General features: G+C 40.4%; 1 protein-coding gene across 2 annotated transcripts; it reads left to right on the top strand.

Annotated features, from left to right (window-relative positions):
* Positions 1-10,579: 10,579 nt before the first annotated feature.
* Positions 10,580-14,659, top strand: LOC144027636 (homeobox protein Hox-B8a). 2 transcript variants are annotated; one of them, XM_077535476.1, is made up of 2 exons: positions 10,580-11,392; positions 14,011-14,659. In XM_077535476.1, the coding sequence occupies exons 1-2, from the start codon at positions 10,960-10,962 to the stop codon at positions 14,415-14,417; spliced, it is 840 nt and encodes a 279-aa protein (XP_077391602.1). In that variant the 5' UTR covers positions 10,580-10,959; the 3' UTR covers positions 14,418-14,659. The 2 variants fall into 2 exon arrangements, with proteins under 2 accessions (XP_077391602.1, XP_077391518.1); XM_077535392.1 differs by having other exon boundaries at positions 14,008-14,659.
* Positions 14,660-16,041: the final 1,382 nt, after the last annotated feature.

The raw sequence follows: 16,041 nt of genomic DNA, 5'->3' as shown, positions 1-16,041 counted from the left end.
TTGTACAGACACTTGATGCACAGCGTCACATGCATATTTCAGGTTAAAATGTTTACATTGATTGCGCATGCCTCAAATCGCTCTATATGTGTTATTTTCGTTAACTCTTTGTAAGTGGCTGAACGTCCAGAGGAGAATGCTTGCATAAAAATAATAATAATAATAAAACAAAACAAAAAAAATAGGCTATAAAGCTTTTAAAAATGTGTTTTTTATTTATTCTACAGAACATGAGTAATTTGTCTTTTTGAGTTGTCTACATTTGTCCTCTTGAGAAACCAAATTTCCTCTTCAAATTGTTGTTGTTGTTTTGTAAAATGCTCTCAAATCAGTCATGCCTCTGCAGTTATTTGAATGAAAGTTGGTCACCAACACTGAACTAACATTCAATTATCTCATTTCACGCCACGTCATATTTACGCTTCCTGTGATTGATAGAAATGTTTACACTTTTTGATAAATATGATGGAGCCAATTCGTCTTCAATGCGGCAACTGGAATCTGTGAAGAAAGGTTGACAAGCGTCCCGCATAATCGTGGCGCTCTCAAGTCCCTTCATGAATGTTATCGTCTCTCTGTTTTTTTTTTCAGTGTTATCACTTGTTTCTCTAATGCTGGATTTCTATTAAAGAGACTTAATTACGGCAATGTTTCCTGTGACTGCCTTGCACTCCGCTAATTTAATGTACAGCGTGAAAAGAAATTTGGTTTGTTAACAACTTGCAGGTTTCGGAAACGATAGAATTGCTTTGTTGCAAATCGAAAAAAAGCCAATGAAAATAACAGTCCAATTAGTTCCCATGCAGGTTTCATTTAGGCCTATCTGTGGGAAGAAATGAGTGGGAGCGGAAAGACGGATAACTACAGACAACCGCAAGTAAGGGCGAAGGAGAAGATGAAGCATGAGCATGTGTTGAAAATATGTCTCCTCGGTTGCACACTGGAGTTTAAAGGAGAGGGGCGTCTGTTTGGCTGCAACACCAAAAGACTGTCATAAAGCCATAAACGCCGCAACCCCCACACGCAGATGATCGGCGCATTCATTCCGGGCGTCGTCACGTACCCTGCATTGGGATCCTGTGGACGGAGGTTGGCTTCTGAATTTGGAAGACCTCATCACTCGCAATAAGGCCTATAAACTCCGTGCTCATGTGGTATACATTTACAATTATATGTGTACCAATGAGCTTTGGGTTGTTGTTCTTATTGTTATTTTTGTTCCGAGTAAATAGTTTCGAAATTGTGGGGCAAAAAGTCAAAACATACCATTAATTATTTAACACAGTCTGTAGTGGAATAAATAAATAAATAAATAAATAAATAAATAAATAAATAAATAAATAAATAAATAAATAAATAGCATATAACATCACAAGGTTCTTACTGATTAAATAAAATATTCGTAAAAGAGTCAAAGAAACGATTCCTGCTGCAGATATTGAATATGGGATTATGTTTCTGAGACATGATATAGTTTGCCTCCTTAAAACAATACCCAACGCATTCAATTTCAGTATTGAATTGCTTCTTAGTAACTGTATAGGCCCACGCGGCAGCAAAACAGTGTGTATTGAATTGTGCATGTATAGATTTCCCCTTGAGATATTAATAAAATTGAACTTTTAAAAAGCGCATTGAATTTTTGGGGAGGATTCCGAACGTATGTTTACATCATTATTCTTTATTTGAGAAGCACACGAGGACACATTTTTGGGGTCTCTTAAAAGTGCAAATCATGCAGTCAAATGCTGTTGAAATTGTTGAAAAAATGAATATAAATGATAATGGTTTATGGGTTTCAATCCCTTCTTCCTGTATTTGCTGCATCCTAGAATACCGCATCCGAAAACACGCTAATTGGGTTAATTGAAAACTCTTAATTGTCCGTGAGTGTGCTTTTTTTCCCCCTTCCACTATGTCTGCATGCGTCATAATAGTCTGACGACAAGTCCAGTGTCTTATCTAAAGCCAACGAGGATATCCTTTTTTTTTTTTTTCTTTTTTTTTAAATAAAATGCTCAACACAAATAGGCTGCATTTGTGTGTTACCAAAATCATAATTTCATTGGCCTATATGAGTAGAAAATATTTCCATATCTCTATTGCAAATTTGATTTTTCAAAGTGGATTCACACACACACACACACACACACACACACACACACACACACACACACACACACACACACACACACACTAAAGAACAATTTCCCAACACTTTATTTAGGGATGTTCAATACCACTGTTTTTCAGACTGATACCAGTATGAATACCCAATTCTTAAGTAGAGTCACTGATACCGATAACAAGTGCCGATACCATTTTGATGCATAAAATTCATCCGTAACAGTGACGGATCATTTTAAAGGAAGAACTACATAACCCAATTTTGCATGTTCTCTCAAAAATTGCATGGAATTAATGGCAATTTTCTATGATCTTTTTTTATGATCTTTTGTTAATAAAATATGTGTATTGAACACACAATACAATGAATCTAAATAAATAAATGAGTTCTTAGTGGGCATCTTTCAGACATGTGTGCCTTATGCTTCTGATTGTAAAACATCTACAAGACTACAAGAGAGCGAGCACCACAAGTACTGATACCTTGAAATAAGTCCTCGTATTGGCCCGATACCTGATATTGGTACTCGCCTAGCCGTACTTTTATGTAATGCTCCAATGATGCAAAAATGAGTAGTCTTATAGCGAAATAATTGTTTAGATTAAAATAAATGAATATTATTCCCAAAAATTCACCTAAAAAGGAAAAGGGTTCTAAATGCTATGCTATGCTATGCTATGCTATGCTATGCTATGCTATGCTATGCCATGCAAACAAAGTTGTTTGTCTTGCCCGTAATGATGAGGGACCACTTTTCTACTATTCTTAGTAGTCCGATGCAGTACCAACCGATTATCCAAAGGTTCTATATAGCACCAAATGAAAACCAAATGGCTCTTAGATATTAATCTTTGGATCACTGGAAAAATAAAGGTGCTTCTAAATTGCAGTCTCATTTCTAGTGGTTCCATATAATGCTATTGTACACCAGTGGGGTTATTAAGGACTTAATAAACCCAAAAAGGAACCAGAAATTACTGTTTTGTTTTTTAAGTTGTTTTTTTTACGCACCAGCCATCCTATAATCACTAGGGATGTAACGATGTCCAAACATCACGATACGATATTGTCACGATATGAAGGTCACGATACGATAATTATCACGATATTGTGGGGGCTTTGGCGATATTTAAAAAACATCACAATATTGTAAAAAAAAGAGCTCATACTAAAAAAAAAAAAACACAATATTGTGCTTTCGTACATAACAGCAATGCATATAAACCACCTACAATCTCTCATAACAATATTGAGGCACTTACTTGCTAATGCAAGCACACAATGATCGCTTCACAAGCAAATTAGGTTCCCCTTCGTCTGACAATTAACATATTTTAAACATAGAAGATTAAAACATAGATTGTAAACATAGAAGGCCAAAACATACCTAATTAAAATTAAATTACACTAATAAACTAGCCACTAGAGGGTGCTAGAACTGCACAAATGGAAATCAACCTGACTTTTTTAACAGATGTGTTCCTTTTAAATATTGTGAACATGACGACGACGATATTGTGGCAGTTTTAATATCACGATATCACGACATTGCCCTTATCGTGACATCCCTAATAAACACACCTAGTGTCATCATCGCTGATTGATCTTCAGTTCAAAAAGGAATACTATAGGTAAAAGTGTATACCTTTCAAACAATGGTCCTCATTTCTATCCAGTATGTGTGTGCTTGCCGCCTTCCAACAATGTTGCTGAACAACACAGACTCTGTGTGAGCCCTCAATGTAAGGCTGGACCAATGAAGCTGCAGCCTTTGAGCGGATTTGCTGCGGTCCCAACAAAGCTATCCCATAAACCATCTGTGCACAGGACAGCAGATGATTGTGATACTTCACTGAGGTCTATAGCAGGGTCGGGGTTTCATTAAATCCAGACAGCCTTCCCTCTGCAGCTGCAGGCCTCCCTCCAGCCTGAGAACGCTGACTGCAAGCTGCTTCGCCCCACAATGTGTGTGTGTGTGTGTGCGTGCGTGAAGAGGTGTGTTTGCTTTGACACGCGGCACAGTAAATCTAAGAGAATGCAGCCGCTCACAACAATACACATTCATTTTGAATTAATAGGTAAGATGATAAAGGCAGTTATAAAGGCACACCGAGAAGCGTGAGAGATGCTTTGTGAGCATCCAATGGGAGGAGAGGTCACAGTTAGAGAGTGATCAGTAAAGCAAAGGTACACAATTATTATCATGTTCATTCTATTATCAAGACAGCAGTTCATGTTGTGATTTTTGTTTTGTTTTGCATACAGTGTGATGTCATGTGTGCTGCTGAAGTCATCGCAACAACACAATCACTAAAACTGACTTCATCTCAATCTAGCAGACTGAGCCTTTTTTTTTTTTGTGAATGAGCAATAAAACTAATGTTGTTCCGATACGTTTTTTTGGCTCCCGATACCGATACCCAGCTTTGCAGTATCGGCCGATACCGATACCATACCGATACTTAAGGGTTTTTTTTCCTCAACATGAAAAAGCTGTCCTGCCATTGGTTCAGAGCATTTAAGGGCCAATAGGATATCTTAGATCGGCACGCAGTGAACATGTCACATATCAGTGAATGTTGTGCACGAGCAAGACACAAGATGCTGCATCCAAAGTCCTATATTAGCATTGGAATTAATGGTATCGGCATGTTACTTGTGAGTAGTCACCGATACCGATACCACTGTTTTTATGCAGTATCGACACCTCTGCCGATACCAGTATCGGTATCGGAACAACACTAAATAAAACACATCAATGTCTGCAGTGTAGTAGTAGCATGCTTCATCATCATTGTGAGAATCTAAAAAGTCTTCATATTTTAATCTAAGTTCCAGCATCAGTAAAATAGATATTTGAAGCCAAGCCAAATGACCAATATGTCTTGAATTTCTTTTCCCTTTCAAATCAATATCTCTCCGTACCTGTCTACAGATACCCGGCATGTGTAACAGTCTTTCTTCGCTCCCTCAACTCCTTTACGCTTCCGCATCAATAATTCAACAAGCAGATATTATCCCTCTTCCTCAGACCTTTATAAAACAGAATTATCCCCCATGATGCAATTGGCTGTAAGATGCCATCCACCATTGTGGACTCAGTAAGCCAACCGCTGCTGGCTGCTCTGCACATGTTACAGCTGCAGTGACATGAACAGAGGAAGCGCTTGTATGATGCCATCAAACAGAAACACTAGGAGCGCATGTTGCAGCTCCCCCACAGTGTGTGACCTTAACAAATACTCATTCATGTCTAATACCATTCAAATGAGTAGACAGCAATGTATTTGTGGTTTTATTTATTTTGTTGTGTACGTATTATGACAACAATGACATTTCCATGCTGCACTATATTGTCATCATTTATACAACACAAACTGTATCACACAAGGCCATCTTATGAACTTTGTTTTATGTATATTAATGCTGCTGCTGCTACTGCTAATGAGAAAAATTAGAATTACAATACTGTTGTGAGATTGTGCTGATTATATTCCATAGGTCACATTGATTTAAGGGGAAGTCAACCCCAAACTATTTTTTACATTAATGTGTTATATGCACTCCTACTAGTATAAACACGACATTCTGATTCATATTGTATTATATGAGTTAAGCACCAAAATCCACCCGTGTTTAACCATTTTTCCGCTTGCTGTGGAAAATTACATCACAGTTACTCAGGGCTCAGGTAAGGACCAATCAGCTCAGCTTGTGAAGATCACATGGCCAAACTCATAGAACAGGTGAGCCGTGATTGGTTGTTTGTTGAGCCCTGAGCAACTGTGTTGTCATTTTCAGTGGACACCAAGTACCAAAATGGCCGCCCCTTGAGATGAATACAAAATGGGTGGATTTTTTTGCTGCTTAACTCCTATTCCACAATTTCAATCCAAATACAATATAAGTGGGGCTTCATAGAACATACTATTGTAAGGAAAATATTTGTGTTAACGTCCCCTTTAAAATAATGAAATGTTACGTTAATCTGTTGTATATCGCATAGGTTTATATCGGCTTTTTTTCTGAGTACATTTAATTATATTACAATGTAAAAATAATGTTGATTATAATCCCATACATAGCATTTCACTGATTGGCAGGGATTTATCTCATATTTGGGTGAACAGGGACCATTTGAATACCAATTAAAGTTTCCATGGCATCTGGTAGATAAAATGTAAGCCTAACTGTGTGATGTCTGTGATATGACTTTTAAATATGTGCCTACAGATTGCCTTGCGACCAGTCCAGACTGACAAGACCGTGAACAGGATAAGCGGTAGCCTATAGAAAATATTGCCTCATGTTTTTTGGGGTGCTGCACAAGAACATTCATTTAAGAGTGCATGTGCAGAAGATCATATCATAAATCCTGTCGTGACCCCTCTGTTGAAAACATGTGGCGTGGAAACTGTGCATTGGTCTTTTGAATCAAATGAATCCCACTTATGTTCACGCAAATTGAGACAAGATCTAACAGATTCTTGCAACCCAAAAAAAAGCTTTTTTTTTTTGTATTTGGTGTTCATAAAGTTGAAGGAGAAAATAGTGTTTGGGTTTTTTAAATAATTGCGTTTTGCATCGTTGAAAACATTTAAAATAATATTTGTGGTACTGTAATACATTGACTCATAAAGAGCTTGCCATGTGTTGGGTCTCCATCTCGTTGTTTTGCACACTTGCTATTTTCAAACACGGAAACAAACAAAACGAGAGGAGAAGGAAGTACAGCACGCACCAGGGGTCTGAAAGAAAAAAAAAAGGGGTGGGTGGGTATGAAGGTGATGAGGGATGCAGCATTGGATGGTTGGAAGAAGCCGCCGACTGTCGTAAAAACAGTAAGACGGCAAAGAAGAGCAAGAGAGCAGAGAGAAAGGGAATTCAATGCGGTGTGCCGCAATAAAATGATATGACGGCAATAAAAGTTTATAGCGTATAAATTTCTGAAGGTTAAGAACTAAACGGCTGTAAAGCAAACACGCCGAGAGAAAGGGGAAGGCGGCAGTATGGAGACAGACACACTGAAAGTATTAGAGACAACGCAGAGCCCCTTCTTCAATTTTTCGATGATGAAATTGATGGGAGGAGACAACAAATATCTGGAAGATGTCATGGAACTTACATATTCCAGATTTTTAATTTAGCTCTTTTAGAGTAAAAACGCGACGTAAAAACAAGTGGCCCGATTTAAGAAAGCGTCTCCTTCCTCTGCCGTGCTTTCAAAGGGGAGTTTTATGGTTTTGCTGCCGTTTGCCATGTGGGGATATCTTCGCAGGCCGCTTGGGTCTATACGTGTTGCTGTGTCTCTCCTCTGTTGTGTTTCCCTTTGTCTTCCTCACTTGCATCCTTACAGCGCTGGTCATAAAATCAGCCCCCCTAAAGAAAAACACCCAGAGCCTGAAACGCTGAAACGCTGGGGCCCTCACCTTCCGGCCCAGAGGGCAGGACGAGGCCCAGGCTGGAGCCACAAACGTTGGGAGTGCAGTACAGAGCAAATTCTCGGACTGCAGTCCGAAAACGAACGCGCATGCATTCAGAGGCCTTGTCGGCTTCCCAATACATGTTCGGAATTTTTTATTTTTTATTTTTTTGGGGGGGAGGGGGGGGGGGGAATTTTATGTGCTACTCTTGTGCTCTCTGATTTCACTGTACTCGTCTGATAACCACTCAGATTTCCAAAGGCTGAAAACTCAGGAACTGTGCTGCAGGCTCTTCAGATAATGGGAACAATTGCTTTTTACAGTCCGTTTGCAGCCTATAATTTAACAGGCTGGCATACACACACACAGATGCGCGCACGCGTACGCGTATATGCACGCGCAAGACAGACAATCGAATGAGTTAAACAAACACCAACGTTTTGATTTTTAAAATTAATATAATTGTCATTTGATTTGTGCTGTGTTTCCGATCATATTTTTTAAACAACAATTTAAATGAAGCGATAGGTAATATTACAATTGTTACTATTATTCACATTAGTTTAACCAATAGATATTTCAATTTAATTTCATATTATGATTATGAAATTGTATATTAAGTCAATTTAATGCTTAATTATTGATAACATATAACGTATTCATATTCAAATAAACAACTTTTTTCAACATGTTAATAATAGCTATTTGTTTAAATGAAAATTCACATTTCCGTTTAAAAAAATAATAATTAAACGCACTTATTAGTGTTTTTATTGTGTTTAGCACCAGTTTGTCATTTGTTTTGATTCCAGAAGTTCATTGTCTGCAGGATAAAGGTAGACTAATAATGACAATGAAAACACGAACGGTCTCGGCCATGCAGCTTGCCTTTCGACCAAAGTCCAATTGGGTGGCCAACAGCTTCCCGTGACGATGAACACAATAGGAAAATTGACTTGGCCTACTCGTAATAATAATAATAATAATAATAATAATAATAATAATAATAATAATAATAATAATAATAATAATAATAATAATAATAATTTATAATAATATGGATTTGACGTCGTCGGTTGACATTATTAATTATTATTTTTCATCATTTTATATTGAATTGATCAGTAATCATTCAAGTGATCTTCTGATTCGTCGTCGTTTTTTTTTTATCTCTATTCCCCAATCACTCCAGCTGACCATCTCCAATGAGAGAACACACTTTTATTTTAGAACCGTCTGTATGTCTTGCGCAGAATTAAACTGAGGCACACGGACACCACTTCTAGGGCTTTAATTTTAACTGGCCACTTGATGGCGCCCTTGCACCGTTATTAGGAGAAGGCAAATACCGCTCACATTTAAACTCAGGCTCTGGAAAAATATAGAAAGCTATATGCTATTTACATTCACAAAGTATATTATTCATTTATTTATTTATTTATTTGTTTGTTGAAATTGTGTGGATTTGTCCACTTTTATTGGTTGCATGCATATTCATGCATTTATTTCCCATAAGAATAAATGGCGAATGGAAAGAACTCAAGAAATGCAATCAATACATGCGATGTTTTTGAGTTTATTGTGTTTACACATAGAGGAGAAGCAAACAACAAACCAACAAACATAGGCCTAATCTTACCAATATGCTTTGAGGTGACAATAAGCAGCGGTTGACCACATAGAAACTTGTTTTATGGGCAAGTGAAAACGGCAGGCTTTAAAAAACAACTATTGAACTTAACCATTTGATGTTTTAAATGCTGTGCAATGAACTTTGGCCAGTCAGTAATAGATGGGAAAATACTGCTGTAGTTTATACTCCTTGTGAAATTGAGCGTACTAATATGATTTACTCAGCAGCCATTTCAAATGGGAGCTGCGACATTTTGGGAACACGTGCAGCGCTGTATAATCTTCAATATAGAGCCAACTTCACTTTTGCCTGATATGAGCGCGTTCAAATGTCACAATGAGAGTCAACACCATCAGGAAAAACAAAACAAAATACAACAGATTATTCTCATATATGTGGAGGAGCACGTTCAGATGTTGAAGAATGATTCAAGGCCTGATAGGCTACGTGCCGTCCACGTGAAATATTCTTCGGGTTTAATCAGTGCACCTTTGTCATCAAGCGAGAGGATGTAAACGCAAGCCGTCCTACAACTTAACCCTCGTTAGGAAGCATCCCTTCGTCCACAGCTCACACCTCGACAGGAGGCGCGACATCTGCATGACGAAACGACAATTAAAAGCCGTGGTATTCTTGCTCGGTTAAGGCCATTTACGGCCTCCGCTCTCGCAAAGGGCGCTCATAACCCCCTTTGTGCTTCTCTGCTGTGAGGACGTAAACAAGCAAACACTACCGCGTCAGCTTTATGGGACTTTATAGTTGCTTAAACTGTTTACAGCCGTTTCTCGAGCTTATTACGCAGACCCTCCCTTCTCGCATGTATATGAAGATCATATTTATAAAATGATCAGAACGCGCCGTCCAGACCCCGCGGCTCGTTTATTTCCGAAGCCAAAGCCACACTTGCACTGACACATGGGAGAGGAAAGAAGTGCTTGGCAATTAATGGGGACGTGGTGTTCTTAATGATGCAATGCATTGAAAACAACCTCTTATCTTCCTTCAATTATAATTTTCAGACTGTGGATGTGTGTGCAATTGGTTAAAACTTTTATTAACACACACGCACGCACGCACACGCGCGCGCGCGCAATTCTCCGCCTCATTCTCTCTCCTTCGATCTCTCCATCCTTCCGCTCTCTTTGCATTAGACGCGCGCCAGCCGACGCCAGCGGGAAAGTGTAGCGAGTGTGCACACGCTCGTGCATGTTTGTTCGTGCACGGAGAAGCCAATGGGACGGAGAGCTGATAATAGATGCAAATTATCCTGAAACACACGGAGACGGGGAGAGGGGGGATGGAGAGAGAGTGAGCCTGCGTGTGAGAGGGGAGAGAGAATATGAAACAAGTCATTTGCAGAAGAGTAAATCACAGAAAAGCTGTTTGAGAGCAAGACAGGGCTCCGGCTTTCAACGCAAACGCCGGAATTGTGATGCGAGCCAGCCTTTCCTCCTCCACTTGCCCTTCTCCGCAGGTTTCGCCGTCGCTGGATCTTTCATGGAATCGGCGTGAGAGTTGCAGTTTCTGCGGCGGCCGCATTGTCTGGTCCCGCTCCGGCTGCTCGTCGTCACCGAGATCAGCTCGTCGGTTGTGGCCGTGAGGGGGAACACCACAACAGACCCTCGCTCACTCTCTCCCTCCCCTCGGTCTCTCTCCGTCCGGGGCTGTTTCTCTCGCCTGAAAACACAACCGAAGCAGACAAACACAACAGAGCGTCGCCGCTCACTTGAACTCTGACTCGCCAGACGGGGGGGAAAAAAAGAAATCAGCAAAAGATGAGTTCATATTTCGTCAACTCACTCTTTTCCAAATATAAAAGCGGTGACTCGTTGCGTCCGAATTATTACGAGTGTGGCTTCGCGCAGGACCTCGCCGGTAGCCGGCCCACTGTCGTGTACGGTCCAGGCTCCGGTGCCACCTTCCAGCACGCTCCTCAGATCCAGGACTTCTATCACCATAGCGCCTCAACACTGCCCAGCAATCCGTACCAGCAGAGCCCTTGTGCGGTGACGTGCCACGGCGAGTCCGGCAACTTCTATGGATATGACGCCCTGCAAAGGCAGACGCTCTTCGGGGCGCAGGACGCAGATTTGGTCCAATACAGCGACTGTAAGCTGGGAGGTGCACCCGGACTCGGCAGCGAGGACGCGGAGGGAACCGACCAGAGCCCTTCGCCGACGCAGCTGTTTCCCTGGATGAGGCCGCAAGGTGAGAACTTTCTTTCTCTCTCTTTGCCGATCATCCTCGTAAAGTCGAGCCAATCTGTGACCTGCTACTCCGGAGGAGAGGGCCGAATATTCGCGAGTTTAAGGGAGGCGGTGGACTCAAGTTGCACATTCACTATAATGAAGGTAATTGGGGCTTCCTGTGTTCAAAGCGGAAGACAAAGACATGTTTATGGTTTTGTGACCGGCACCACGACTTGTGAATGACTTCAGGGTTTAAATTGCACCAACCATACTGTGGTGGATGGGCTAACACATAGAGAAGGGAAGCAGATTCTGGAAAGAATGGTGTGTGGTGTGTGTGTGTGTGTTGGGGGGTGGGGTGGGGGTCGTGTGTGCGTGTAGGAAGAAGTGAACCTCATCAGAAAGCCCCGTCTGCACCAGATGGGAAATAGAATATAGTTGTTGGAGGTCCAACAGTATTAGCAGCTCTCAAAGACTTGCTTTCGACAGGCGGTTCTGACCTGGGTTAAACTTTTACTGCATTTTCTCTTTTACGACTTACTTGTGCTCTTCTGAATTATTCAGCTACACGGGGGCCATGCTGACTGCATGTGAGCGATGGGGGTGTAAGGAGAGAGAAAAAGAAATGAGATTCCTTTTTATGTCAGTTTTTAGCACACGCACAAACACAGTGTGTGCAAAAGAGGGAGAACTGCAGCTGTAAATGAAACTGAAACATTCTTTGATTCAAATCGGATCGGTGGCACAGCACAGCAGGGAGTCTTTCTGCACACATTTTGTTTTGATATTTCTTGGTTCAGGAGAATCTTGAAAGTGTCCTCCACAATTTTACAGTATTGGCTTATAGTCAAACAAAAATAACAATCAAAGCTAAACAGCATCTTTCCCTCATGTTGCCCTCGGCAGTGATTCATCACTGCTGGTATAAAATGGCAGTACAAGTTCACTTAATGTCTTCGCGCCCGTTTCACAAGCCTGTGTAAACTGCGGTGCCTTCGAGCAACGTGTTGGTCCTTTGTGTATATTACCAGGGAGCTGGATTGTGTGGGTTGTGCCTACTAATTGTCCTGACACCTCTGCGCGTTTCCCGGCTTTTAATATTAACTAGCAAAGACGAGATTCATCTGAGGGCTCCGTGCTACAATATTAGTCCGGTGATGAATGCTCTTGTATTCTGTGTTCAGTGGTGAGAATCATAACAGGAAAAGGCGCGCCGTGTTCGTAGCTCTCAGCTCCATGTCCTAAAAACCATGGTGGGAAATGCTGCCTTTACACACACACACAAAAGAAGAAAAAAATTCATAAAAAAAAAAAAAACACAGACAAGACTCTTATCAATAAATGTGTCAGCACTAAGCGCAGAATTGTCCATGTGAATTCATTTTTGAATGTTTCTTTTTCTTTTTTTCATTGTTGTTATTTTTGCAAGCTCAAGTTGTAGCCTATAGCCTATTTTAGTGAGAACAAAACGGGAACAACTCGGTTGTTTTTCTTTAACGTGAGAGGAGCGTGCTTCCGATATGTTACTCATGTCTCGAGGTAACTTGTGTTGTCAATTGGTGCTATAAACACCACTGAATTAAAGGGAACTGTGCAACAATATATGTCCCCAAAATGAGCTGTGATCATTTACAGAAACATCTACGCTAACTATTGCAAACTCATTTCCACAACAATTTTATTCAGTTGAAATAATTGTCGCTTTTTTTTTTTTATCTTAAAAATTCTTGGATAATTTTTGTTCACCAAAAGTGATTTACGACTCTATTTATTGTCTGATCTTTATGACGAGTGGCATATTTGTCCGTGTGCCGCATCCATCCCCTTTTATGGTAGGCTATCAAAGCGTAGGACAAACAGTTTTATGGAAATATAATCACTCACATAAATGCCCCGTGTGTGTAATCTGTCGGGAGTCGAACGCCAAGCATTCCCTATTAAATGTGTTAATTTTATTTTATTTTATTTATCCTTTGATGTTAATGGAAGCGGTTTGTATGAGAAATCATGTTGAGTTTTTAAATTAAAAATGTGTATTCCATTTTTTTGTTTCACTGCACCCCGTTGAATAAATGCACTGTTTAAAATTTAAATGAAACGATCACAGGGTGTGGTTAATAATAACGGCGAGTATTTGGAGTGAAAGCGCGTACCTATATCCTTAGAATGAACTGTGGCCTGCAGTAGGTAAATTAGTAATTAAAAATCAGTTGGGTTTATTAATAATTTATAAACTTAATATTGAAGTTGTTGTGAATTGAATTGCTCTTCTGGCAGCGCAACAAATCTGCAAGACCTTGCGCAGGTCCAAAATCCATTCACGATTCATTTGCAATAATTGGTCTTTTCCCCTCCATTATTATGTGTGTGTCAGAGATCCCTTTTGTTTTTGTTTTTTTACATTTAAAATCCTGCTTTGTTATATGCACATGCTCTGTTTCGATGTGTAATGCAAGCCATCCCTCATTATTATTAAAGCAACAAAAAGCATATCGTTTTAAATAATACACTTCTTTTATAATACTGCCGTGGACTCCATAATATTCGTCCTAATGTTTGCGGGTTTACCATGGCGCAACCAGTGTCTAATAATACGTCCCCCATTTCCCTCCTTGTTTTCACCCCCTCCCCCAGTAGCTGCGGGAAGGAGGCGAGGCCGGCAGACGTACAGCCGTTACCAGACTCTGGAGTTGGAGAAGGAGTTCCTGTTCAACCCCTACCTGACCCGAAAACGCCGCATCGAGGTGTCGCACGCGCTGGCGTTGACGGAGCGGCAAGTGAAGATCTGGTTCCAGAATCGCAGGATGAAGTGGAAAAAGGAGAACAACAAGGACAAGTTCCCCAGCAGCAAGAGCGAACAGGAAGCGGTGGAGAGGGAGAGGAGGGAGAAGGAGCTCCGGGATGGCGGGGCAGTCGGTGCGGGAGGTGGCGGAGGAGGTGGCGAGGGCGGAGGTGGCGGAGGCTCGGTGCCAGTGGCGGGAACAGCTGGATCACAGGCCGCTTTGAGCGATGATTGCTGTGAGAAAACTCATAAGCAAATGTAGGATCAAATATATTCATTTGGGGAGTTAGTCGGGGAATCGAGGTGGTCTTCTGCTATTTGGTCAGAATTGGAGATTTGGCTGTCCTGCTATAAGCCGGTTTCAATCGACGGGACCGAACTTTAGTTTCCAAAACGGCGACTGGTCTGATCTATCTGGTCTATCTGATATAGGACTGGAAGGGCTTCCGTGCCTGTTCTGCTGACTGTACGGAATGAAGGGGGGGAGAAAAATGAAAAGAATTCAGAAATTCGTGGACAAGTAATTGAATGAGGGGGGGGATTAATCATCCAACATAGTCTACTTTAGTGAAGAAAAAAAAGAATGATACAACAATGATAGCTTCCTTTCTTTGTTGAACACTTGTCGTGGAAACATTTCTATATTGTTCGAAGTTGGTCATTAACAATTTTATCTTTGGCAGCTGTATAGTTTTTAAGTTAAAATGATGATGGTGCACTTTTTACTGTACTTCTCACTCTTATGTTGTTGTTGTTATGGCAATTGTTATTAATGATGAAGTTGATGGCGTAGCAATTAATGAAATGTCCAACAACATGAAACTGCCTATTTATGCCGTTTTAGTAGGTCGGGTCTCTTTTTTAAAACACTCTAATCGTCGTTTATCGTTTTAGTTCGTTTTTGATTGATGGTGTTTGTTTATGCTGTCTTCCTTTTCTCTTTTGGGATTAAAAGCATGCGCACAGTGCGGTTAATAAAGAGAAAATACTTATAAATAAAAACCATTTAAAATGTACAAAGTTAGTGCTGGATTCTACATTTGTTTTGAAGTTTGGTTGTTATCTTTGATCCATTTTTGCGATAATTTTTTTGGTCTACTTTGGAGGTGATTGATGACAGACAAATGGTCCCTTGTCCTCTTTTTCTTTAATAAATTCTCATTTCGGAATTGTATTTTATGTCATAACACAGACTGATAAAACTGCAGTTCAAGCCTCTTAAAAGAAAATACCCTCGCACGCGCACACACACAACCCTCTGCCTATTCAAACACACTTTTATTTATGGCACACTCCTCCAATTATATCGTTGCAAGTCTGTGTAGTCGCAGATTTACACTACCCTCAATCATCATCATACCAAACACTTGCAGCAGGGTTGTTTCCATATGGAAGGATCAAACGCAAAAACTGAGCATAGGTTTAAGCATAAAACCCCCACCCAATGGTTTAAAACATGCAGTCATAAAAGCAGGAAGTGGTAGTAATTTGTAATTTGGTCAATGTTGTACTCGCAGTATAAACTACAGTACTGCTTTAATCCAAATGGAACACAAAGTGATTTACTAAAAAAAAAAAAAAAAAAAGTGGGTTTTTATCATCAAACGTTTACAAAAGCCGTGCTCACTTGGAAGACAAAACCTCATTATCAGATACCACACAACCCATTTGATCTGCATAATGGCATCATATAAATGGTTCTTACATCAGTTCTGTGTTCTTATAGGCACAAAAAGGCATATTTTGTGTACTGGATTACACTGTTACCTCCTTCTCTCTCGCGCATAAGGTTGGTTTGTACACTGGACAGGGTGTATAATTCATTGCACAAGGGTTCGAATGTAACATTGTAGGACCCCTGGCAGTGCAAAGTGCTTACACCTGAG

The sequence above is a fragment of the Festucalex cinctus genome, chromosome 1, assembly GCF_051991245.1.
Source record: "Festucalex cinctus isolate MCC-2025b chromosome 1, RoL_Fcin_1.0, whole genome shotgun sequence".
NCBI lineage: Eukaryota > Metazoa > Chordata > Actinopteri > Syngnathiformes > Syngnathidae > Festucalex > Festucalex cinctus.
Note: the sequence above shows the minus strand (reverse complement) of the source record. Positions and strands in the feature narration are given on the sequence as shown.